Here is a 26,287-nt window from a genome sequence, read left to right on the forward strand (position 1 = left end):
CACACGCCAGGCGTAGTGTGAGTCGCAAATGAGCAAGGGCTTTGAAAGGCAGATGGAAGGAAATGAACTAGTGTGGCTAGAGCAGCCAGAGGTTGCCGACACAAAGCCCAGGCCCCCGGAGAGTCAGCTCAGGGTGAGACTCAAATGGTCGTCTTCCAGGCGGTTCTCAGCCCTGGCTGGATTTTAATCTGTGTGGTGGACCATGCACCTGGGTCATGTTCTTGGTGGGAGAGAGGGAAGTTCTTGCGGATTAATGGTTAGAAAGATGAGGAGGAGGCAAAGCCAATGGGTAGGAGGACCCTGACCTCCCTTCTCTTTTGGTAGAAATTCTGTTCTCACGCCCAATCCGATGTGTTAGATTTCAGTGTATCTGATAAATATTACTCCATTTTTTTTTCCCTGTATTAAAGAAAGCTCACAACAGACAATTCAGGTTGTCATAACTTCAGGTTTGAACTCCATTGCTCAATGCTATTTCATTTCTGTTTAAGTAGGGGTTTGTGGTGAGTAAAAGCGGGGAGGGTCAAGTCTGAGTTTGAAGAAAGCCTGAGAGTATTCTGGTCTCTCCTTCCTTCGTCTGGGACCTGAGGGAGGGTGCAGGCCTGCCTGGGAGCGGATGCAGCGCCACCTAGTGGGCCAGGGAAGCACTGGCTGCAGGAGTGGCGGCCTTAATCTTGAGACCAGCCACCTGCAGCAGCCCGGGGTTTGCAACTTTTGAAAGGGATCGGAAGAAAGAGGAGTTAATTGTCTCGAGCGTCTGACAGCTAGGGCTGGCAACTTTAGATGTGTAGAACAGAAGAAATCTGCCCCATCCCTTCTCCTGCCTTGGTCTGTCCCACCTTTATTCTCTTCCCATCTGCTCTTTGCTTGAGTTAGTTCCAGAAGTCGTTTTTGTACAAGAGGGTATTATAAAAGCCAAATATGGCCACATCTTTCTTGCTTAGACTTCTTGGTAGGAAATCTTGATGGTGATGGAATTTCAGCCCTATGCAGTAAACGTCATCCTCCTAGTTATCAGTGGCCATACTTTACATGATTTTAAATTGGGTATGTATTAGTTAGGTTTTGCTGTAGAAATGCTAGGTAACAAACAACTCCCGATTCTACAGTGGCTCCTGCAACACTTATTCCTTGCTCCTGGTCTTAAGTTTCCACGCCTGGGCTTCAGTTCAGGGCTGTTCCACGTGTCTGGCCCTAGGGCGGCAGCTGTCTAGGGCCATGTTCTTCTCCTGGCAGAGGACAGGAGCTCAAGGGGACAAATATAACTACACAGGGATATTCAGAGCCTCTGGTTGGATATGATATAAGTGATGTCCACTCACATTCCACTGGCCAAGGGGAGTTCCATGGCCCAGCTCAAGGTCACAGAGTTGTGAAATGATACTTTATTCACAATGAGCCACAGCAAGGGTGGGAAGTGAGGGGAGATCAGCCTGGATTTTAGGAGATCCTCAGGTAGCTAGAGTGGCCTTGAATGTCAGAGACTTGTAGGTGGTCTTCAGGAACACCCCATGGTATCAGTGACCTTCAAGCTCTTGGCGTAGTCTCCACTGGGCTAGGGAACTGGGTGGGTGTGGGTAGGGGAAGGCGGTAGACTCCGATGGCCTAGAGCCAGGGGTTGGCATGCTTCTCCCTGAAGGGCCAGAGGGTAAATGTTTCAGGCTTGTTGATTCTGTGGTCTCTGCTGTTGTAGTTGACAGCAGCCACAGACAGTACCTTAAGGAATGGGTGTAGCTCTGTTCCAATGGAAGTTTTATTTATAAAAACAGACAGGGGACTGAATTTTGTAGTGGACTGTAGTTGGTGGACTTCTGGTCTACACCTTCATGCCCTGATCTGTATCAGGATGCCAACTTAACAAGAGAGAAATATCCCTTTTTAGTTGAGAAGCCAAATAAATAAATAAATTCAAAGGGCTTCTGGTGGGTCCAGTAATAGCCCACCCACTCAGCATTGTTAAGCCATGAAGAGTTGGTCCATATTGTTGGATTCTCTGGGCAGCCAGAGATTATTGTTTTTAAGCATGAGCTCTTATTTCACTTGACCCATTTTCAGTAGAAATGGCTAGAAGGGTGTTAGAAATCCCTTGGACTTTCCTAGAATGGTGGGAAAGGTGATTAACCTTTTAGGGAGATTCAGATGCATCTTTTATGAACAGTGTTTGGTGGGAGATTTGGAGATGTGTCCAAAGATGCTAGGTGTGCCTAGTGACCTTTTTAAACATTCTTTGTGGTTACATTTTTTGTGTGAGTAACCGCTTCATTGAGATAGAATTCACATACCATATAATTCACCCATTTATAGCATATAATTTGATGGTTTCTAGTATGTTCACAGGGTTGTGCAGTCATCACCACAGTCAATTTTGGAACATTTTCATCACCCTGAAAAACAGTCCATGCCCTACAGCTGTCCTCCCCCCAATGCACTCACGTGCCCCCAGTGGGGCTGCGTTTCTAATGAGCTTTCAGGAGGTCACTTCTTGGTTTCTGCTGTCCTTGTTTTTCTTTGCTCATCCCTGGCTTTGGAGAGCAGAGCAAGAGATCTTCTTGAGTAGTCGTCTGTGCTATTCAAGTGCACACTTAACAGAAACTTTTAACTGCTCGTGACACCTGTGTATCGTACCAACGTCACCTGATAACTTAAGATTTTTTTCCTTTATTATATTTAATAAAGCTTTATATTTCTTTATTTGTATTCTGCTTTGTAAAAAGTTATCTTTTGTAATTTTCTATTAATACATTTTGGATTTATGTTTGTGTTGGTTTGAACCCTGGTTCAAGTAACACAGAATTGTTTCATGCCCAGGTTTTATTGTTTTATCTGTTTTAACTGTTTATTATCAGGCTGTAGTGAACTGTTTAGGGATGAGTTTGAAGTCTTTTAATATCCACATGATCTCATGTGGTGTTTTGAAAAACTAACCATTGTTCATTTATAAACAGAATTTCCTGTTCAGGAAGTTAATTTAGATTAACAATAAAACAGTTGACTGCATTGAATGGTAGAGGCACCGTAGGTATTTTGGGATCACAAAATTTGTTCTATTAATAAAGTCTCTGTGATCTGGCACAGAATTCTTTCTCTCAAAGTTTATCGCCTATGCTAACTGACTTCCATTGTCGCCTGGTAAAGGGCTGACTTTGGGAGGGAGAAGAGAGACAGAGGACTGGGCTGTGAACTCTGGCAGCTGCTCAGGGTGAGGGTCTGGGAGAGTCTAACCATAAATACCAGGTTTGTAAACATATTTGGAAATCAGAAAGCAAATGTAAGTGTAAAGAGTTAATCTGAAAACAGGAAATTGGATCTGAACCCCCAGATTAGAGCAACAAAACCCGAGGTAGGAGCGAGAATAGTGAGATGAAGTACAAGCAAATTATTCTATTTTTGCTACAGATAATGAGAGAAATACACATTTATCTCCTAGTATTAATAATTTAATGGAAACTACCTTCATCAGTAAGGCTTAGGCTTTGCTGTAGAGAACAGTGCCTTCACTTCACAGGATTTATTTTTCTTTCACGTAAAAGCAGTTCAGAGGGAGGCTCTGCAGTGCTGGTATAACCCTTCTGTCCTCAAAGGTCCAGGCTTCTCCTGTCCTTCAGTTCCACCATACTCATGCTTTTAATCCTCAAAGTCACCTCATGTTCTCAGAAGGCTACTGAAGTTCCAGCTGTCACGTCCAAATTCCAGGCTCTAGAAAGACACCTTTAGAAAAGCCTCACCACACCACTACTTAAATCTCAGTGACCAGAACTTAACACTCTTGGTCACACCTTGCTATAAGGGAGGCTAAGAAATGAGCCTTCCCAGGTCTTCGATACTAAGGAGAGCGGGAGATTGTGGATGTCTGGGAAGCCACTAGCATCATAAGATGCCATATTTTAGCGATAGAATGTGAACCTTTCAAATCAGTGTTTCCTTCTCTTTCACATCATGAACCCCCACAAGAAAATCATAGTGTTTGCGTAGCTCAAAGGATGAATGGAGATGGTAACTCAGAGTTGGAGGCTACCCTTCACGTTGCTTGGCACCATCTATTTCCAACACTTGAAGAAAATTCTGCCCTAAATCATTACAAAAAAAAAAAAAAGAGTCTGGAGGCACATAGTCTATAAAACAAAAGACAGATAAGTAATGAAACCTCAAGAGAGTAGAACCACCAGGAGGCAGGACAAAAGTAAGATCAGTCATGTCTGACGTGCTCCTGTTTGAAGACAAAGTCTCTGAATGGGTCAGAAGTAAAGCTTTAGTGATGTTCTCTGTCTCAGGAAGTTTCAAAGCAAAGTACTCAAGGGAGTGGAAGTTGGGAAGAGGAGGACAATTTAGAGAAAAGAGAGTTATACAGAGGAATTATTTAATCAGTGAGACCAGAGGGGCAGAGGCAGCATGGGTGGTGGCTGTGGCCGCTGGGTCCAGACTCTGTGTTAGAAAACCAGGTCTAATACTTACTGTGTGATGTAGGTTCAGTTATTTAACCTCTCTGTGCCTTAGGTTTCCCCTTCTGTAAAATGGGGATGATAATAATTTCTACTCTTAGGGCTGTTGGGAGGTTTAAATGCATCAGTGGAAATAAATACTGAAGATGGTAGCATGTGTAAATATTTGCCATTATTATCGCTTCTGTTTCTTATCATTATAAAAAGTACAGCTGGATACATTATAAAAAGTGTGTATGTGTTAGTCACTCAATCATGTCCGACTCTTTGCAACCCTATGGACTATAGCCCGCCAGGCTCCTCTGTCCATGGAATTCTCCAGGCAAGAATACTGGAGTGGGTAGCCCTTCCTTTTTCCAGAGGATCTTCCCAACCCAGGAACTGAACCTGCATTTCCTATGTTGCAGGCAGATTCTTTACCATCTGATCCACCAGGGAAGCAGCTCCTTCAAACCCAATAAAATCCAGGTGGTTCAAAGACAGAATGTTAAGAATGAAGCCATAAAGTGCTGGAAGTAAATTTTGCTGGTTATATTAATAATCTTGAGATGGGAAGGCCATCCTAAGCATGACACAAAGACTTAAGATTATAAAGAAAATTATCAAGGGGGAGAGTAAGTGGTACAGACTTCTAGTTGCAAAACAAATGAGTCACGGTATGAAATGTACGATGTGGGCAGTATAGTAAATAATTACGTAGTTTCTTTGGTTGGTTACAGATTCTAACTAGATCTATCCTGGTGGTCATTTTGAAATATATAGAAATATTGAATTACTCTGTTGTGTAACAGGAACTAACATAGTGTCACAGTTCAGTTATATTTAAAAAACAAACGCATAGAACAAGAGATCAGATTTGTGGTTACTAAAGGTGGGGGTGGGGGTCAAGGGAGCAGGGAGCTGGATGAAGGCTGTTAAAACTGCCTTCCAGTTATAAATAAGTACTGTACTTATTTATGTACAACATGAATGATGTGTATAAATACATAAATGTTGTACAACATGGTGAATATAATTAACCCTGCTGTGTGTTATATATGGAAGTTGTTAAGAGAGCAAGTCCTAAGAGTTTTCATCACATGAAAACAATTTTTCTCTTTCTTTAATTTTTTGTCAATGTGAGATGATGAGTGTTCACTACACTTATTGTGATCATCATTTCAGTGGTGTATGTAGGTCAAATCAATATGCTGTACACTTTAAATGCATACAGTGCTATAAGTCAGTTATATCTTAGTAATCCTGGTGGAGAAGGCAATGGCACCCCACTCCAGTACTCCTGCCTGGAAAATCCCATGGACGGAGGAGCCTGGTAGGCTGCAGTCCATGGGGTCGCTAAGAGTCAGACATGACTGAGCGACTTCACTTTCACTTTTCACTTTAATGCATTGGAGAAGGAAACGGCAACCCACTCCAGTGTTCTTGCCTGGAGAATCCCAGGGACAGGGGAGCCTGGTGGGCTGCCGTCTGTGGGGTCACACAGAGTCGGACACGACTGAAGTGACTTAGCAGCAGCAATCCTGGTGGAAAAAAACTTGACTACCCAAAAATTAAACTTTATATAGGCATTCTTGCTATAACACGAAAATACTTGCCTCTAAAAAACTTCCTGTTCTGCAAAATTGGACACTAAAAATAACAGGAGTTATGCCGCTTTGTACCGGAACACTAATGAAAGCCATGCATTGGGAGATAACAATGGTAGGGTGGTCATCTTTTTATTAAAAAAAAAAAGGTAAGCGCTCCCTGGCAGTCCAGTGGTTAGGACTTCGTGATTTCACTGCAGGGGATGCAGGTTTGATTCCTGGTTGGGGAACTAAGATCCCACATGCCATGTAGCCAAAAAAAAAAAAAAAAAAAAAAGAGTGAAATACGCATAACATAAAGTTTACCATTTTAGCCATCATTAAGTGTACAGTTCTTTGGTGTTAGGTATGTTTACTTTGTTGCACACACATCACCTCCATAAATTACCTCAACTTTATCATCTTCTGCAAATGAAAGTAAAGTGAAGTCACTCAGTTGTGTCCGATTCTTTGCGAACCCATGGACTGTAGCCTTCTAGGCTCCTCTGTCCATGGGATTTTCCAGGCAATATACAGGAGTGAATTGACATTTCCTTTTCCAGGGGATCTTCCCAACCCAGGGATTGAACCTGGGTCTCTCGCACTGTAGACAGACACTTTACCATCTGAGCCACCAGGGAAGTCTGTACCCATTAAACACCCATTAAACACCCATTCCCTGTTCCCTGCTCCCTCCATCCCCTGCCAATTAGCTTACTACAGTCTGTCTCTGTGAATCTGAATCTAACAGCCACATAACAGGATTCATAGTTTCAGCTCTTTTGTGACTGGCTTATTTTGGTTGGCATATCATCCATACTCTAATGCATGTCAGAATTTTCTTCTTGTTTTTAAGGCTGAATAATATTCCAGTGTTATTGGAACTCCGCGTTTTGTTACCTGTTTATCCGCTGGTGGACACTTGGGCCGCTTCTACTTTCTGGCTGTTTTAATAATGCCACTGTGAACATGATGTACAAATATCTGGTCAAGTCCCTGCTTTCGCTTCTTTTGGGTATATACCCAGAAATGGAATTGCTGGATCATATGGTAATTTGATCCAGTTTCCCTGGTAGCTCAGGTGGTAAAGAATCTGCCTGCAATTCAGGAGACCTGGTTCGATCCCTGGGTCAGGAAGACCCCCTGGAGGAGGAAATGGCAACCCACTCCAGTTTTCTTGCCTGGAAAATTCCATGGGTAGAGGAACCTGGTGGGCTACAGTCCATGGAATCCCAAAGAGTTGAACACGACTGAGCAACTAACACACACGTAGTCATTTTGTTTAACTTTTCAAAGAACCTGGCTATGCATGTTTTTAGCTTTATCAGATATGTACTATAAACACGCTTATGTATTTTGCATTCCAGATTTTTTGGATTCCTCTCATATTTAATCCCCTGTGGGAGGTTACTGGTTTGAGGGTCATGACAGAATTTTGCTTCTCCAAGCATGCTGTCAAACTATTTACTCCAAGTGTTGTTCCAATTTCCACCAGCTCCATCTGTCTAAATACTAATTCAGCTGTGAGCACATTAATTACAATCACAGTGACACTGGCTATTTTCATGTAAAAAATTTTCCTCTCACGATTTAATAATTATATGTAATATATACACTTTTAAGAGGAAATATCTGGAAAATTGGAATACCAAAGTTTTTTTTTTTTTAATTTCTTAATACGTGCTCAGTCACTCAGTTGTGTTCGACTCTTTGCAGCCCCGTGGACTGTAGCCTGCCAGGCTCCTCTGTCCGTGGAAATTTTCCAGGCACAGTATGCTGGAGTAGTTGCCATTTCCTGCTCCAGGGAATCTTCCCAACCAGGGACTGAACCTGTGTCTCTTGGGTCTCCTGCATTGACAGCAGATTCTTTACCACTGGTGCCACCTGGGAAACCTAGTGAAAACAAATTCAAATGAATAGTAATCCATCCCCCCTAACCCCTTCCTATTTTTTGAGCATTTTCCTGGAGGTTTATCTCTTAAAATTAATTTTTTCTTGTAAGATAAAATTTCTGTGCAGTTCTAGCTATATGTCTTTGTGTTAGAATTAGTCTAACCTGGGATGTGCTGTCGTCTGTTTTTGTGGATTTCTATGCCAAGCCCGTCGGAGTCACTATTTCTGCAGCACACTGCAGTTAGTTTTGACGTCCTGGGGCCTCCATAGCAGGGTGCTTCTGGCTTCGCGCTGTCCCGCCTCTTCCCGCCCTCTGCTTGCACAAGGCTCTGGCGTGTCTGAGTGGACGGGGCCACATTCAGTTGCGCAAGGCGGCACTTTAACCTCGAATCGGAGACCCTGCCTGTCAAGGCGGCCGCCGGGCTGCTCAGCCATCTCTGCTGTGCTCTTCTCACAGGAGCTGGTGTCCTGTGTGATCAGGCAACAGCTCAGAACCTAAAACCCCATCTGCACGGAACTGAGCCGGGGTCATTGTTTATCCCTTTTCTCAGAAAGAGCTGCTTCTGGTGGCAGGTAAGGCCATGGGCCTTCCAGTGTCAGGAGGTGTTTCAGTCTCCAAGTCCTGGTTTCTTTGCCCGTTTCTTTCTGCTCCTGTGCGGGTGTCTCTGCTTGTCCTTCCCCACTCCTGGAGACCCAGGTTACTGCCCACAGAGAGGCAGCAAGGATGAGAAGAGAAGTCTGGCACTTGTCCCTGTCCCTGTGGGCTGGAATGTGAGCAGGGGTGTGTCTCAGGAGGTGAACGCAGGATGGGGGCCCAGGAGAGGATCGGGGGTCCTGGCATCCAGTCCCAATACTGCTCAGCCACGAGACCTCGCCCCGTTTCCCGCACTTCCGGCAGGGCCTCAATGTCCCCTTCTATAAGCAGAAAAGATGGCAGCAGCTGGATCAGCTCCGGGGCGGAGTCTGAGATGTGTCTGGTGAAAGCAGGGAGAGGGCAGGTGTGTGCGAGGGACTAGGGCAGGGGAAGAACCTTGCCCTTTTGGACTGTTTGAATGTTGAGCCACATTTATCCATGTTTTTTTAAGAAAGCAAATTTAGTTAACTATAATCACAAGGGACTGTCAACCTCAAATGTTGATGGGCAAGACCCTCTTGAAGGACTTGCTGTGGAAGCCAGCTCCTGGGTCCCAGCCTTGTAGCTCCTGGCGCAGGAGTCTGAGGTGGAGCCACAGAAGCATCTACAGAGCCCAGTACAGAAGCGCAGGGTGTGCAGTGTGCCACTGCCTGCCCCAGGGCACCCCGGGCTCAGTTCTCAGGAGGGTCCCCCAGTTCTGCCGGAATGCCCACAAATAAGGGAAGGCAGGAGAAATGCTCCCGTGCAGGTTCCTTCCTTAGGGGATCCTCTCAGGGGGCCACAGAGAGCGGCAGCGAGTCGCGTGTGGATTAGAGTTGGAGGGACCAGCTGATGCCGTGTGCAGTGGGCTCGGCCCCTTCCTAGCCTCTTGAATTCCTCTTACAACCTTCGGACCCTGGTTTCCTGGTTTGCAAATGTGTTCCTGATCTTTACCCTGCACTGCCCGCTGGTTTCTGAAAGTAAGTGAAATGTAGGATTAGATACCAGTGGTTTGCATCGTTCAGCAAAATGTTTTCTGAGCCCTTGCTGGTTACCAGGCAGGGTTCTGGGTCAACAGTGGAGCATGTCAGCCCCCGGGGTGGCTCCTGGTGTGGGGGCCATGCACACCGGGTCTCACGTCTGTTACAGGCAGCTCTAGGATGTTCAGCCGCCTCCTCAGCCTCCCTGTGTGCAGCGTCCTCTTCTATTAAATGAAGTGGTTGAGCCAGTAATTTTTAGTTCTAAAGGTCCCTCTGTAGTTAGTGAAACCACATCTTTCATGGCAGTCTAGGGAGTAATTACTAACACTGAGTTCCTTAGGTAAGGCTCTAAACTATGTGACCCCACGATAGAGAAGAACTTTCCAGAAGGATATATGACAGGTACCAGTTGCAAAGTGTCACGTATGTCCCCAACACCAGTATGGCCTGTGTGTGAGTCTCTGAGCCCATGCCCTTTATTCCCAATAACTCAAGGAGAAGGCTTTGTTTCCAAGTCTGTACAGAATGACTTGTGAGCAGCTCACTGGGTCAGCGGTCTCGGGAAAACTTTAAAACACGGCTGTGGGTTTGCCATCACTGCTGAGATTAATGGGTGATGAGAGGGGCTTACTGCCCCTTCCAGAACCTCCTCAAACACAACCTGGGGTCATGTTTTTTGACTGTCACCTTTAGCGTAGCCTAGAACTTTCTCCCGAGGCCCATCGTGAGGCACCAGGATGGGAAGTACCTGCATGCAAACTGGAGGCACTCACACGTTTGGTCTGACTCTCAGGCAGCTTACAGAATTCTAAACTATCGTCCCACATTTGGTAATCAGGGCATCTCATGTGAAAAAGCAGATCCCTGGCCTCTCAGAAGAACTTGGCATTTCCAGGTGCTAAGAGGCCTCCACCGTGGAGGAGGGATGCGCTGGGTGTGGTGGCCCAGAGACCTTTTGGGTAGAAAGAGAGCTTTTGTGAGACCTGATGCCTTTGTTCTGCAGATGGAGGGACAAAGACCCAGATAAACCACGAGGTGACTTTTGGGTGTCATGGCGCAGCTGGGGACAGGGCCGTGGCCGGGAGCCTGGTTTCCACACTCTTGGAGCAGCGCCTGCTGCACCCGGGGCCTCCGGTGCGGCCAGCAGGTGGCAGCCGTGGGCCTGCTGGCTGGCCTGCCTCGGGTCCTGGCTTTCCTCCTTCCTCCCATCCTGTGCCCTTCTGTTCCTCTCTTGCTTTGATTTTGCCAGACTTTTCTCCGGCCAGGCCTTTCCTCTTTGTCCAGCACTGTCCTCTCTGCCCCATTTTATCCTTGCCTCTCCCGCACACCGCTGTTTTCTTTAGGCTCTCTGGAGCCTGGGGGAGTGTTTAGGAGGCTGTCTTCCACTTCCTTGCAGCTTTCTGTTCTGGCCCCAATGCCTTCTGCTCCAGGGTATGGGCAGAAGGCCCAGAAACCCCTCTGGACCTTCCCTTCCCCTCCCATTTGGGGGCAGCCACCACTCAGAGTCTATAGCTGGTGTGCTTTTAGACATGCTGACTTTTTCTCAGGCCAGAGATCTGTATTTTTGCATGAGATTCTCTGATTTTTAAACATTGGACACTAATTTAGAGCCACAATCTGTCCTGTAAAATATTGGCATCCCCTGGGGTCCCTAGTGGGTTTCATGAACTTGGCATGTGACCCATGGTGATGGTGGCTTAGTCGCTAAGTTGTGTCTGATTCTTTGAGACCCTGTGAACTGTAGCCCACCAGGCTTCTCTGTCCATGGGATTTTCCACACAAGGATACTGGAGTGGGTTGCCATTTCCTCATCCAGGGGATCTTCCCAACCCAGGGATCAAACCCATGTCCTCTGCACCTCCAGCATTGGCAGGCGGATTTGTTGCCATGAGCCACCAGGGAAGCTTTGCATCAGTACAAGTGCTTAGAAGGAGGTGCCTCCTTCTAGCCCCTCTCTGAGGGTATGGATCTAACCCAAGCCAGGTGTAGAGTGGACACAGCTGAACGTGTAGCCCCTGCCGTCAGGACCCTCTCCCACCTTCCACAGCCCTCATCCTTGGGCAGGAGGATCCACTTCAAACCTTATGCTGTGGAGAAACCTAGGAAGGGTCATAGTTCTGAAGAGGTGAAGAGCACTCTCACGTTCTGCTCCCAGAAAAAGAGTTAGTCACTCAGTCGGGTCTGACTCTTTAGGACCCCTTGGAGTGTAGCGCACCAGGCAGGTGGTGCTCTAAGAATGGTGGGCGTTAGATCAGATCAGTGTCTGCTGAGTGGTTGAGGGGACATTCGTTTCCCCATGGGACTTTACTCCTTGCTGATTAAGACCTTGGGTGATACAGAGTGAGCTTAAAAAGACCTTGGCGCTACAGGGCTCCACCTCCCCCATGCTGAAGGCTAGACATGCCACCCATTGCCGATTCTCCTCCCTTTGTTCCATGATTCATGCAGCGCTTCCTGAGTACTTCCTGTTGCCAACTGCGATGCTGATGCTGAGGGTTGGATTGGATGTTAAGGGGGTAATTCAGAGCTCCTCCTGAGGGCCTCACTGATAGTCGAGGAGAGACTTAGAAAATGCGTGTAACATTGTCCTGAAATAATCTAAATACATAGCCAGAGGCGAGAGGTCAAGGGAAGCCTGATATGAGGTGACATTTGAGTGATATTTTGGGATGGAGTTTGCTGGCAGGGACGGGCCTTCCAGATAGCTAGAGCAGCTGGTGTCAAAACCAATATTTGTGTAAAAATGTGTTTGGAGAATGGTGAAAAGTCAATGTGGCTTCACAAGGGATACTGGAGAAGTGACATTAATAAGGTAGATGTGTGTTTCTTTCTCTCTTGAAAATCCAGATGGAAGATGGCCCAGGAGTGCTCCCCTCCAGCTTGTCCCTGGCGCCCAGGGTTGCCCTGGTGACCCCCTAGGTTCTGCCTTTACTTTCACAGTTGAAGGTGACTCCAGTACCGGCCCCATCTCTGCATTTGGGCAGTTGGATAGGGTCTGACTTGGAAGTGCTGTTTACATTCTGTTAACCAGGCATATAGGCAGACCTCACTGCAAGGAGGAGAAGGCAATGGCAACCCACTCCAGTACTCTTGCATGGAAAATCCCATGGGCGGAGGAACCTGATAGGCTGCAGTCTATGGGGTTGGGAAGAGTCGGACACAACTGAGTAAATTCACTTTCACTTTTCACTTTCATGCATTGGAAAAGGCAATGGCAACCCACTCCAGTGTTCTTGCCTGGAGAATCCCAGGGACAGGAGAGCCTGGTGGGCTGCTGTCTCTGGGGTCGCACAGAGTCGGACACGACTGAAGCGACTTAGCAGCAGCAGCAGCAGCACTGAAAGGAAAGCTGGAAACTGTAGTTTTTAGCTGTGTGGCTGTGTGCCCATCCATACCTTGGAGGTTACATTCCTGCAAGAAAAAAGCAGAAATCTGATACTGGGAAGGAGTCAGTAGCCTCTGCCCTCGGAAGGTATGGGCTGAATCATGCAGTACTTTGTAGGGAGGGGGGAGGTTTTTAAAGCAGAGCAGTACTGTGATTTAAAAAGTATCTTTCATAGGACTTCCCTGTCGGTCCAGTAGTTAAGAGTCCACACTTCCAATGCAGGGGACGCAGGTTCGATCCCTGGTCAGGGAACTAGATCCCACCTGCCACACGACATGGCCAAAAAAAAAAAAAAGAGAAAATGTGTCTGTCACAGATGGGGCCAGCAAGCATAGGGCTGCTGTGACTGATGAAGGGAAGGATGTTGAGGGTGAGTCCACTCGACTGCCTGGATAAACCTGGCCTTTGGATGGTTTGACCAGCTGAGGGTCAGTGGCTGCCAGGCTGCTGTTCCTGTAGATCTTCCAGAATCCACAGATGGACCTGCCAGGGTCTGGATTCAATCAGGAAGTGGATGTCCTCCATCTGAGACTTCCCCAGGACTGCATATTGTAGCTCGTTTTTTTATCATTTATTTTTAATTGGAGTATAATTGCTTTACAATGTCGTGTTCGTTTCTGCTCTACAACAGCGTGAATCAGACATGTGTATATGTATATCCCCTCCCTGCTGAGTGTCCCTCCCACCCTTCTTATCGCTGGTTAATAGTGTGGTTGGAGCTGCGGAGAAATGAGGACTGTAGAGAGCTTGATGTTTCCTTTCCTCCAGGCGGGGCCAGCAGCACCCTTTCGCACATTGACCTTTAGTCAGCACCACGGGGCTTCCTCATGGGGCTCCCCTGGTAGCTCAATGATAAAGAATCTGCCTTCAGTTCAGGAGATGCGGGCTCAATCCCTGGGCCGGGAAGATCCCCTGGAGGAGGAAATGGCAACCCGCTCCAGTATCCTTGCCTGAAAAATCCCTTGGACAGAGGAGCCTGGTGGGCTGCAACCCAAAGGGTCTTGAAGAACTGTACACGACTGTGTGACTAAGCACACAGTCACACCAGCACCAAGAGAGAGGGCAGTCCTGTTGACAAGCTGCTTCAATTCCTGGCTCTCCTTCCTGCACTGTGTTCGGGAAAATCATCCTGACACTTCCCTGATTTGTCAGTGTGTCGAGCTGAACACCTCTACCTAACATGCTTGTGAAATCTTTACCTGTTTAGAACAAAAACTTCCTGTTGAGAAGAGCCTGGGAACCCTCCAGCATTTGTAGTGCACCTGCTGGGAGAGGGGAGGCAGATGGGAGAGGGAAGGATATAGTTTACAGTCAGATGGCTGAGGCTTCTCACACACGATCTGCTGCTTATTTAACTGTGCGACCTTGACCTACAAGGTACTCCACAGCGTCTGTGAATCTGCTTTCTCACATATAAGTCAAAGCAGTATTACCTACATCTCAGGTTGCTGGGAGGACGCGCTGAAGGCTCCTGGCTGGGTGCTTGGCACTGTGAAAGCATTCCTGGGGAATTCTCGAAGGCTCTCATGTTTACACAACCTGGGGCCTCAGATGTGTCTTTTCCACGTGGCAGAGGTGGTGTCTCCCTTCTTGGGAGGTTCTTGGGGCACCTGGCCCTGCACCCAAGGTCATAGAGATCTCCCTGGGTGGTCTTTATCATCCCTTCCTAATTCTCTGGGCCTGCCGGGCAGCTATGAGACTTGCTGAAGTTTATGTGGCAAGTCACATTACGGAAAAGTCAAATATACAGAATGTTTTTCAAAAGGCTTTTTGGCACAGCCTCACCTCTGATACTTTATCTCCTGGTCATCATATGCTTTAAGGAAAATGATACCTCTTGGGCATGAGGACCCACACTGTAAATATGTTGACCTTCAGCCCTGAGAACGTGGAAGGACAGGGGAGTCTCAGTGTCCGAGCAGCTGCCAGTGTGCTCACAAGTGACCCCGCATTCTTAGAAGGGATTTTATTTTTATTTCTTGGAGTCCGTTGCCTTGCCCACCACCAAGTGGCAGTGACACCAGAAGATTCTAGCCCCTTGTGTGGGGACATCGTGCAGGAATGTGTTGGTACCTTGCCCATCCTCCTGCGGCCAGGCTGGCTCAACATTTGTGCAGCAGGTCTGTGTTTAGTCAAGAGCTGCCATCGGTCAGGTGTCAGCCCTCCTTGACCCTGAATCCCCTCAGCTAGATGGTGGTCATTTTATGGTTCTGAGGCCTCCCCTGGAGATGAGGTTGGTGGGAACTTAATCCCCACTTGATTGCAAGACAGAGAAGTATTTCCTTAGTTAGGAGCCCATCTGGGGCTTTTAGAGGGTGTTTTGTCACTAGTGGGAGATGGTAAAGAAATATGAGACATCTGCCTTGAGGGTGGGCTGTTGACTGTGGGGGGAAGGGAAGGAACATCACTCAGTTCTCCGCAGACCTTTGCAGGGTGGCGGAGCAGCTCCGGCCTGGTTGGGGGCTGGCTGAAATGCCAAGTGTGCTAGCCGTGACATTTCCCACATGAGGCAGAGAATCCAGAACATTCAAGTGTTCCCTCTCCAGTCCCCAGAGCTCCAAGTGAAATTCGAAATGTCTTTACTTTCCACTTATAACTCTTTCCTCAGCACTTGAAACACCATGCTGACTTTTCGAGTCATAATGTCCTTCTACAGTGAAGCTTTGCATGTTGACTTTAGTAAGAAGGGGTAAGCAGGGGACGGTGGGAGATTTGAGGGGCTAGCAAGCGCCTTCCATGGGATTCTGCCCAAGAAGGGGTGAAGTTGCCCACTGAACACTCTTTGTTTACCTATGCCTTTTTTCTTACGTGGCCTTCCTGTTAAACAAGAAGATGCTATGTCTGTGGTGTAACCTTTCTTCTGGGCACAGGTGTCCACATTCTTCCTGAAGAAGACAGATTAATTCAGCTTGGTGAGCTCAAAACACCATCCTGTCGAGGAGGAGGTGGTATTCAAACTGGGCCTTGACGGAGGGGTGCCTGTTGGTTTAGTGGCTGGAATCCCCATGAGAATATAAGAATTACAGAGGCAAGACTGTGGATGTTGTGTTTATGTCGTGTCTCCTGTGACTGTGGGACTCAGGATATAGTTGGATGATGATGGATGGATGGAAGGAAGGAAATGTCGGAGGATAAACAGGTGAATGAATGAATTAAATGAAGGCCAAAATCTTACCTATGTGGGAACATGGCTTGAATGGTAAAATAGTGGCAGGAGGGAATCTGGCATGTTCCTGAACTTATAACTGGTTTGACCTAAGTATAGGGTGATTGAGAGAGAATGACCAGAGAAAGGGTTGGGAAGAAAGCCCAAATGACGAAGGCACGAGAATTTTGGCTTTACTTCACAGAAAGTGGGCAGCTAAACAGCAGGAGCTATTTCAGGTAGGTCTGGCAACAAACATGCCTTACTCTAAGTTTCAAGAGTAGCATTTAAATTGGAAAAAGGTCTCTGACATGGCCCGATCTGGCCTCTCCATGCTGCCCGTAAGTAGCGCAAGACTCTGGCTACAAGTGCCAGGGTTAGGTCACTAGCGGCAGCAAGGCCACCACCAGATCCTGGCTCTCATCTGTCCATCTTCTTCCCTCCAGACGTGTGCAACAGCACCGACCTTCCGGAAGTCGAGATCATCAGCCTGCTGGAGGAGCAGCTGCCCCATTACAAGCTAAGAGCCGACACCATCTACGGTTATGACCACGACGACTGGCTTCACACCCCCCTCATTTCTCCAGATGTCAACATTGACCTCACGACCGAGCAGATTGAGGAGACGCTGAAGTACTTCCGTGAGTGACTCCCCTTTCCTGGAAGGCCCTGTCCTCCGCGCTTAGCCACGGGCGCACACGTGTGCGTGTCCCGGCTGCTGTGTCTTCTAGCCTGCTCTATGTGGAAAGTACGTGAAGAAATGTGGCTGTGGGATTTAGCCCCATAAAAGGCCTCACTTGACGTTGAGTCTTCTGGAGAGAAAGGAGTAGTGGGAACAAGTATGAGTTTTCATTTGAACCAGCTTTCTCTTAACCATGCAGAAGGTTAGAAGATGCTCCCATTTCCCTCCAGAAGTACCATGTGAGTCCTTAGCAGCTTGTATTGGGGAGGAGTTTATCTGCACTTAAACCCCAAAGTATTGGAAACCTCAAGACTGCTCAGTGTTTATAAGATATAACACGACATGCCAAGGCTCCTGATTTGCGCGTGAAAGTCCACTCAGCTGGTTAGTTGGGAGAGGCAAGATGTTGCTGCAGCAGCAGACTGGTCCTGCGGGGGCTACAGAGCTGACACCTGGTAGGGTGAGCAGTATACTAGGTGGGACTTCTTTCGGTGTGTTTGTGATAACAAGGGCGTGAAACCTGATTTTGCAGACTTGAAGAATATACAGTGATTTAAAAAATTCACACCAATGATATTTTTTTTCTTTTTAAACTGATGTATAGTTGATTTACAATGTACCAGTAATATTTCTAGTGTTCATTCAAGAGGTAGTTTTGATGTAATTTTTCTCTTTAGAAATTCATGGCAGCTTTGTAAGATTGGTAAGACCAGTTCTCTTTTGTTTTGACACTCTTGACTTAAAACTCAAGTTGATTTGAACCTAGTCTAAATTAGTGTGACATTACTTACGTATCCATGTATCATCATATCACCTTTAAAAAAAAAAACACACACATACAACAATCCTGTTTCTATTTAGCAATAACTAGGTTCACAAGCAGCTTATTGTGCTTCTGTAAAGTTTTCTGTAATTATTTTCTCTAATACAAACCAATTTCCAATGTTCTTGAACTCCTGAAGTCATTAATAATTAACAAGTGAGAACTTGTAAGTTTCTCCTTTAGCATGTATCTGGGCTGTTTTCATGTTTATCTATTAGATATTAATAAGAAAGGAATTTTGTTTAAATTGGCCTGTGTTTTAATACTTAGTGTAAATCCTGCAGTCTCTTTGTGAGCACTGCAGATAATCAGTTTCGATAGGAGTAAAAATAGAATAATCCACACCAGGGCAGTATGAAGTACATTAGACTTGAACTAATGTCCAAGTTGATGCTTTAGAACTTCTAGTATATCTTGTAGCCTAGAGGAGGCCCGTTACAAGTCACTTTTGTTTACTCATAGTACGTGTACACCCAAGGAGACGTGGTATTGTATGGAAAACCTTGTCCTGGGTGACCTCTCAGGTAGGTTTCGTATTTGTTTCCTTCATTCTGCTTCACAGTAGAATTATTTTTCTAGAAATCCCTGCTTGTTACTTACTGTTCTTTAACAGACTCTCCTATGATTTTCTAGGATCCTACTTGGCCATTTCTGCTGAGGGAGGCTCCTAGGTCCCTCACATACACACTGATTAATCACTTACAATCACAGTGTGGTTGGAACACCACCCAAGGGTAACACTTCACTGTTGTCAGAGACCTTTCATAGGAATGGCCTCTTCTCATCCCTGTAAAATGGCTATAGTTTGTTTGGGCCAGGCTGATTTTATTATCAAGGAAATTCAAGTGTGAAAGGCTCATTGTATTTATTCAATAGCACTGATCTATAGCTTCTAAAATTCTTTTCAGTAGACTTGAACAGACATTGTGACTTGTTATTATTTGTTTTACTTCTAGTGATATATGTAAAGGAGAGAGAGGAAAAAGCATCCTGGTGGAGTCTGGCAGTACATAACACAAATTATAATAAAACTACAAGAACTGAAAATATATGTTAACCAGATATTCTGAAAATTTTTAGAGCATGGTTGCATCTAAGTCTTACTTTAACTCTACATTTTCTTCTGTGGTACATGTGATGAGGGTAAAGTGGGTCTTTGCTAAATATCAGTTAATTGAATGATCAAGCATTAACTTTTATTTTTTTATTTTTTATTTATTTTTAATTTTAAAATCTTTAATTCTTACATGCATTCCCAAAAAGCATTAACTTTTAAATACAGCGCCAATAGAGCAGGGCTTTCAAACTGAGGTCCTAGATCTTCCCAACCCAGGGATCGAACCCAGGTCTCTTGCATTGCTGGCAGATTCTTTACTGTCTGAGCCACCAGGGAAGCCCAAGGTCCTAGAACTACCCTCCAAGGGATCTATAGAGAGAAATTGGGGATTCTTTTCACTTGTAAAGGGAAAAAAAAATTGCATCCTTAATTTCGTAAACGTCTAACTGAAATGCAGCATTTACTTTCATTATAAACATGGAAAACAAAGCACAGTGGTATTACTAAGACCTGTGACTTAGTCACCAGTAGAAATCACGGATATTTTCATGTCATGCTACAGAAGAAGCAGATATGGAAGAGATAAGATCTTTACTCATCTCTGCTTTGAAATTACTTTCGTTATTAGATGTGCTGATCTTGTTATTTAATGTGCATTGATAAAGAAGCACTTTCATCACAGACCTTTTCTTGAAGTTTTAATAACTGCATTATAATACAGTCGCTTCTTTATAGTCCTTTGTATCTTTTGTCTTCAAATCTTTCTGCTGAGGAGGGGTCTGTGAGCCTTGCTGAGCCAGAGGTCCGTGGAAGCACAGGTTAAGAGCCCTGCTCTGTACTTGGCGTCCTTTCTGGATTTCATCTGTGTGTTTACATGTGTAACCCAGGAGATGCCATGGTTCACACCACTGTGACTCACCCATGTGTTTTTCTTTGTTTTGTTTTTTTTTTTTTAATTTTATTTTATTTTTAATTGGAGGATAATTACTTTACAATATTGTGATGGTTTCTACCATCACCAGTGTGTGAAATCAACTGTGAGGTGTGTGGAAAGACAACATAAACCATCCCTTCATTTTATTTTTTTTTTAAATTTTTTTGAAAGTAGAGATGTCCTGTCATTTTAGATTTATTTTCTGCATCAGTCAGGGCAGTGGGTGGGAATCGGGGTAAGGGGTTCTCCAGGGGGTTCTGATACACTCCCCAGGTGAGACTCCCTGGGTAATAGGCTCACCTACACCACTGCTTCAGAGATCAGAGTGGACACCTTGGGTGTCTGAAGGTGGGCTAACACTGATCTCCTTTGCCCACATGTCATCCCTCAAAGGAGACAAGCAGTGCTTCATGTTTTAAATCTGGCCCTTGCCTGGCTTGTTAAGGAGGGGCAAGAAGGCTTTGGGTATCCACCTTTACCTGGTGGTAGAATGATCTTTTCAGATAGATTTCAACAGTCCATTGGATGTTTACCCGTGCAGAGTCTGAGAGACACACAAAGTGAAAACGACCTACATAGCAAATGAACCCATAAATGTGGGACAGTTAAGATTTGATGGTCCAGCAAGAAGAAAGGATAGTCTTACTAGTGTGCCACGCACAGTTTTTTAATGCTTTACAGATATCTCAGTTACTTCCCACAGTGACCACAATAAAAAACTCCCGCTGTCCCTCATGCTACTGATGAGGACACTGAGGCTCAGGGAAGTTAAGTTTGCTCCAAATCACATAGCTAGTAAGGTGGGGTCCTTTTTCCCCCATTTTATTTATTTTTTAATCAAAGGATAATTGCTTTACAGAATTTTGTTGTTTTCTGTCAAATATCAACAGGAATCAGTCACAGGTATACATGTGTCATGATGGGATTCTGAGTTTCCAACCTGGATTGTCTGGTCTAACTTTATGTCTTAATTAATGATTCTCTCAGAGAAGCTAAGTAAGAAAAAAATTCAGTTTAAGAATAAAGTTCATTTAGTAAACATGAAAAATGCGAACCCTGTTTTAGAATATGTCAGTAGCTTATTTTGTTCATAAAAATGTGTCTGATATATTCAAAATTGATTTTTTTTTTCAAAAGGTCATTGTCCCAAGTGACACTTAGCCTGATGTAGCTTAGTTTCAAGATGAGGTTTCCTACTTGCCTGCAGTTTTCTCCCCTGCATCCTGTGGTCTGTAGGTCATGCTTCCTGAATTCAGGTGGAAATGACTGTGTGCTATAGATTTTTCTAGTCACAAAGTAATCAGTGGACACCCGCCATGAGGACTGCTGTGTTGGTGTGTGGATAGCTGTGGCTCCTTCTGCTTCCTTTCCCTAGGTCCATGTTTTTGGTAACTTTTTGGTTAAAGAGCATTTGTCAGAAACGAAATCTGTCTGTGTCTCAAGTGCAAATGATCTGCTGACGACTTCAACAGAACAGTCCTTTCCCTAAGAAGAGAAGTATTGTTAGTAGCTCGGTCGTGTCCAACTCTTGGCAACCCCATGGACTGTAGCCCACCAAGTTCCTCTGTCCATGGGATTCTCCAGACAAGAACACTGGAGTGGGTAGCCATTCCCTTTTCCAGGGGATTTTCTTGATCCAGGGATTGATCCCAGGTCTCCTGCATTTCAGGCAGATTCTTTACCATCTGAGCAACCAGGGAAGTGCCAAGAAGAGGTTGTAAAGCAGATGAGAGTTTCAAGACATCACCTCATTTTATGCTTTTGCCATAAAGTACTATTAATGAATCAGTCAACAAGTATTTATTGAATGACTAGTATATACCTATAATCTTTTGTGAGCTTGACTTTGTTTGAGTTCAAGTTGATGTTTTCTGGCTAGGGAAGTGAAAACATCTGATTACTGATTTTCTTTCACTGCCTAACCTAGGACTTTGCACCGGGTGGGGCCGACACAGGATGCTCTCAAGGCCCTTGGCTGGCATCCTGTACTGAGTTGTCTACCTTGCTTGTGTGGAAGGAGTGGATGGGATCTGGGCAACTGCAGTTAATCCAGCTCCCCATCCCATTTTAATTTTGTAAAATTTAATTTAAACAACAACAACAAAGAATCAAAGGCCATTCGTCTAGACCAGCTGTTACTGTACAGCCATGTCTGCTTCACGTTTATTTATTTATTTATTTTTTTGCTTTTTTTTTTGTTTGCTTCATGTTTAAAAAGGCTGAAGTCCGCCTAGCACCTTGCATGCTATAGGTACTTAACAAGTGCTAATTAAATAAGAACATGCAAAAGTATCTTTTAAGTTAAAAAACAAGTTTTTCTCCCTCTTTTTTTTTTTGCAAAGACAAAGCAAAATTACAAACAATGTATAGTATAGCAAGATCACTTTGTTGCCACTTTCCAGAGACTGCCTTCATCTAACTCAAATCCTAAATGAAGTGAAGTGAAAGACAGGAAAGTTGCTCAGTCCTATACGACTCTTTGCGACTCCATGGACTGTAGCCCACCAGGCTCCTCTGTCTGTGGGATTCTCCAGGCAAGAATACTGGAGTGAGTAGCCATTCCCTTCTCAACCCAGGGATCTTCCCAACCTAGGGATCGAACCCAGGTCTCCCACATTGCAGGTGGATTCTTTACCATCTGAGCCACCAGGGAAGCCCAAAATGATCAGTGAAGCAAAAGAAAAGACTCTACAGTATGCACTGAGCCTGTGCAAACTGAATTAGATTACACACAATGCTGACCTTCTAAAGGCAGGGATCACAAGTTATATGAGGTGTGGCCTAAGAGACAACATGGTGCGTTTGTGTTTGTGTGTGTAGGAGGGGTGCGTGGGGAGCACTGACCTTGTGGTGGGTGGGGTTGAGAGAAGGAAGGAAAGATGAATGATGGGTGTCGGGGAAGGCTGTACAGAGGATGCAGAAGGGATCTAATGGCTGGGGAAACGTTTCATTATCCTTTGCTAACAAATAACACTAAAATGTATACGTTATAGTATACTTATAAACACTTGCCTTGAGTTTTCTCATGTAAATGCTATCATACTAGTTGTGTCCTTTCTGTCATTCTCAAGACCTCAGGCCATTTTGTTTGCAGGTGAGGACCTGAGGGAGCCCTGGAATTGTGCCTTCTCCCCTCTTACGCTCACTCCTCATGTGAGGCAGGTTCTTCCTTGGGCCCATTTTCATCGCTTTTTCGCAGAAGTCTGCAGGTGGACTTCTGCAGACAGAGAAGCTCTGGCTGCACAGTCACTTCCCATGTGTCAGCGACACACAGTCAAGGCCCCCCACCACCCCCTGCCATCCTCATCCCCAGGTGTGGGCCAGGGTGTCAGGCATTGGTGCAGAGGGGGAATAGAAAATGCTTATCTCTGAAGGTCCAGAGCAGCCACACCCATACCACACCAGGTGCCGACGGTACCAGGAACCCCAGGATCTGGCGAGCAAGGCAGCTGGGTGCTCATACCAGGAGACAGATGACTGTGACCTTAGGCCTGCTTTGTCACCTGGCAACTGCCAGCTTCCACTCTTTCTCACCAATCCAGATTCCAGTGTTGGTGGGTCTTTGCTTTTTTTTTTTTAAGAACAAAAATGGTTGGCAAGCAATCCTGTACGGATTGACTGTTTTCCTTTGCAAGGGAATCCAGCATGTCTAACACAAAGCTGGAACAGACTCAGGTGGGAAATTGACATGACAGCTCAGCTTGTTAGCCCATCTGCACCCCCCTCCCCACCAGTGATGGGCTCAGGCCTAGTGATTCTGGGTTATGGTTTGTGTTCTGCGCTTCTGATTTATGTTTTGAACCCTGGAACATCTGCGACGTGACCTGCTGGTCCAGGAATGAGATGCTCCATGCAGCCCTCCCAGGGTGCAGGAAGCAAACTGGGAACCCCAGCAACACATCAGAACTCTGTTTCTTCTCTGTGCCCTCCTCAGGTGCGTGAGTGATTTTAATGAGGGCTTCCAAGCTGGGGTACTCTTTGTCTCTGTAGAGCTTTGTTGGGTGCTGTCTGCCGCCTCTGTTCTGTCCCCATCTTCTCCGTGGAGGTGGCATGGGTGCCTGCTTTTCCTGTGTCTGAAATGAGGTGGAGATGGTTTGGGAGGGGGTAGTTGACAGCAAGCTGTTCGTTAGCAGCCTGCCTTCTGCCGTGGGAGCTCGGTGACTGGCAATGGCAGTGTTTTAAAAAAATAAAGATCAGAAAGAAAACTCTGCAAAAGCATCCTGTTAGTTAATTTTCCGCAGCCGGTGGAGGGAAGGCCTGCTTGTCAGCCTGTATTTCATGCGAGTGCCCCTGACGCCGTCAAGAATGGAGGATTAGGAAGCCCTCCCCTCTTTTGTCCTGGCTGCCCTGGGATGCAGGTAGAAGGCTTGTAGTACTTCCTGAAGGGAGGAAAGCTCTGGAGACCAGGGGCATGTTGCAGAGGAGGATTGGGGCCCTGAGTGGTTCTGCTTCCAGCCAGAGGGAGGAGCACAGGGAGCCACCCTTCTCCCACCTGCTTGTCCGGCTGGCCATTCGGGGGCCCTGGTGTGGCCTGTGCTCATCATCTGGGGTGTGGAGGAAGGTGGCATGTGGCATGTAACATCTGAGACACTTCAAAGCAAACTCATAACTGCATCAGTTGTAATTTAATCCAAAATTGTTAGCACGTATTCATTTTTTAAATGTGTGAATAATTTATTTTCAATTCTTATTGCATACATATGTATGCATATGAGTATATAAAATTATGTATGTGTATGTGAATTACTACACAGCTAATAGTTTAAAACTCAGAAATTTTATTATATTCTTTTAATCATTTAAGTTGGCCGCCTGATAGGAAGAGTCAACTCATTGGAAAAGACCCAGATGCTGGGAAGGATTGAGGCCAGGAGGAGAAGGGGGCAACAAAGGATGAGATGGTTGGATAGCATCACTGACTCAGTGGATATGAATTTGAGCAAATTCCAGGAGATGGTGAAGGGCATGGAAGCCTGGCATGCTACAGTCCACGGGGTCACAAAGAGTCAGACTAGACTTTGCAACTGAACAGCAAACATTTGTTCGATTAGGACTTCTCTCATAATTAGAGTCTTCTTAATTTGGCGTGCCTAGTCCATTAGATTCTCCTAAATGCTTACGAAAGAGGATACATAACTAACTTTGCAGCTCAGGAGCTGATCCTCCTCCTACCTGGGGGTAGTCATGGCCACAGCATCAAGTTTTCCTATTCTGTTACCTGCCTCCTCATTCCATATCCGGTTGGCTTATTCATAGCCACCCTACTTGGAATGATGTTCATGCAGTGCTTTATGAAAAATATTAGTGACAGAAATAGAACAGTCACACACACCTACCCTCCCTTGCTCAAGATAAATTAAAAAAACCTCCCTATTATATTCCACTTTCCTTTTTATGTCAGTTGCCTGATTCACTTGGTTGCCCTTTTTGTTTTCATGTTCATTGATATTCATGGTCTTGACAACCTTTAACTGTTATTGATTGTATTTTCTTTTTGATGTTAGAATTATCACAAGCTGGCAATGTGATGTCCTTTCAAGTGGGCTCTGACGCCTGATCACTCCTACCCCAGACCTTTTGGAGCGGTTGTTTACTTTTGTGCAACATGCTATTGCGGGCCTATCTTGATTTTTCCTGCTCCAAGACATGGGATCAACAACTCTCCAAGAAGCCCTGTTAAAGTTGGCATCAGAAGGCTGCTCTGCTGAGGATGGGTAGAGAAATATCCCTTTAATTCCAACCCCCTTTTTTCTTTCAAATTTTATTTGTAAATACTCCTTCAGTGTTTTCTCAGTTATTGACAGAAAAAGTTTTGGAGGTGGTTGGTGCCTGGTTTGTATTCAGTTGTTCTTGGTTTTTGCTGAGTGATCCTGGTCAAATGACTTCAGCTCTCTGAGCCCCCTTCCCTCGTCTGCCCAGCGAGGGGGGTCTTAAGTGAGTGAGCGGTGAGGGCCTGAGGCCTGATGTGCAGTCAGCACTCCTTAAATAGTGTTGAGTGAGTGGACAGGGGCTTCTCTCAGGCTGCTTCTGGGACCTGTCCCGATTCCTGATCCGGGGGTGGGTCAGGAAGATCCCTGGAGAAGGAAATGACAACCCACTCCAGTGTTAGTGCATGAGAAATCCCATGGACAGAGGTGCCTGCCAGTCTACAGTCCAGAGTCACAAAGAGTCGGACGCCACTGAGCATGCACGCACACCTGGATTTTAATCTTGGGACCATCTCTGCAGAGTTGTGAATGAATTACTTTATCCTTTGGAGCCTATCACACGGCAATTTTGATATAGATGTTCAATTTAAAACTTGTTCAAAACAAAAAAAAACTTGCTCAAGGCCCATAAAATTCACCCATAAATGATACTGTTTCTTTACTCATTTCTTTCTTTTGCATTTTCTTAAAAAGTAAATTAGATGTATACAATCTTTGGATTTGATAAAAGTCACGTTCAGTGATATGTTGCTATTTAGAAATGGCACCTTCCCACCCCTAGATTACCAATCCTGCTCATTACTGTGAACTCCAGACCTTTTATTATGCTAGAACAAAGCTAATAAATGACATTTCTACCTCATTTCCCTAATTATAGCTTAGAAAATTGTGCTATCTTTTTAATTGCTCGTACTGGCTTGTTTCCTTTTTTAAAGAATTAGAGTGATGAAGATGATTGCAACTAACATTGGTTGCAGACTCACTTTGTCCCAGGCACTGCTGAGTGGTCTCCCGTGCATTAATTAATGCCTCACCCTGTCTGTGCGACAGATATTATAGTCAC

The 26,287-nt window shown here is 45.4% G+C and overlaps 1 protein-coding gene across 16 annotated transcripts in view; it reads left to right on the forward strand.

Moving 5' to 3' along the window:
* Nucleotides 1-26,287, forward strand: part of TRAK1 (trafficking kinesin protein 1) — a 155,038-nt gene that overhangs the window by 65,256 nt on the left and 63,495 nt on the right. For 15 of the 16 annotated variants that reach the window (XM_060402107.1, XM_060402101.1, XM_060402103.1 and 12 more), the window contains one exon: nucleotides 16,467-16,661. Coding sequence is in view for 4 of the 16 variants with exons in the window: in XM_027958047.2 (XP_027813848.1) it covers nucleotides 16,467-16,661 (195 nt within the window). In the remaining 12 variants the exon portion in view is untranslated. Of the gene's footprint in view, nucleotides 1-16,466; nucleotides 16,662-26,287 lie in introns of those variants that run through there. The other variant, XM_042235874.2, reaches the window with a different exon arrangement.

This window comes from Ovis aries, chromosome 19 (assembly GCF_016772045.2).
Source record: "Ovis aries strain OAR_USU_Benz2616 breed Rambouillet chromosome 19, ARS-UI_Ramb_v3.0, whole genome shotgun sequence".
Lineage (NCBI taxonomy): Eukaryota > Metazoa > Chordata > Mammalia > Artiodactyla > Bovidae > Ovis > Ovis aries.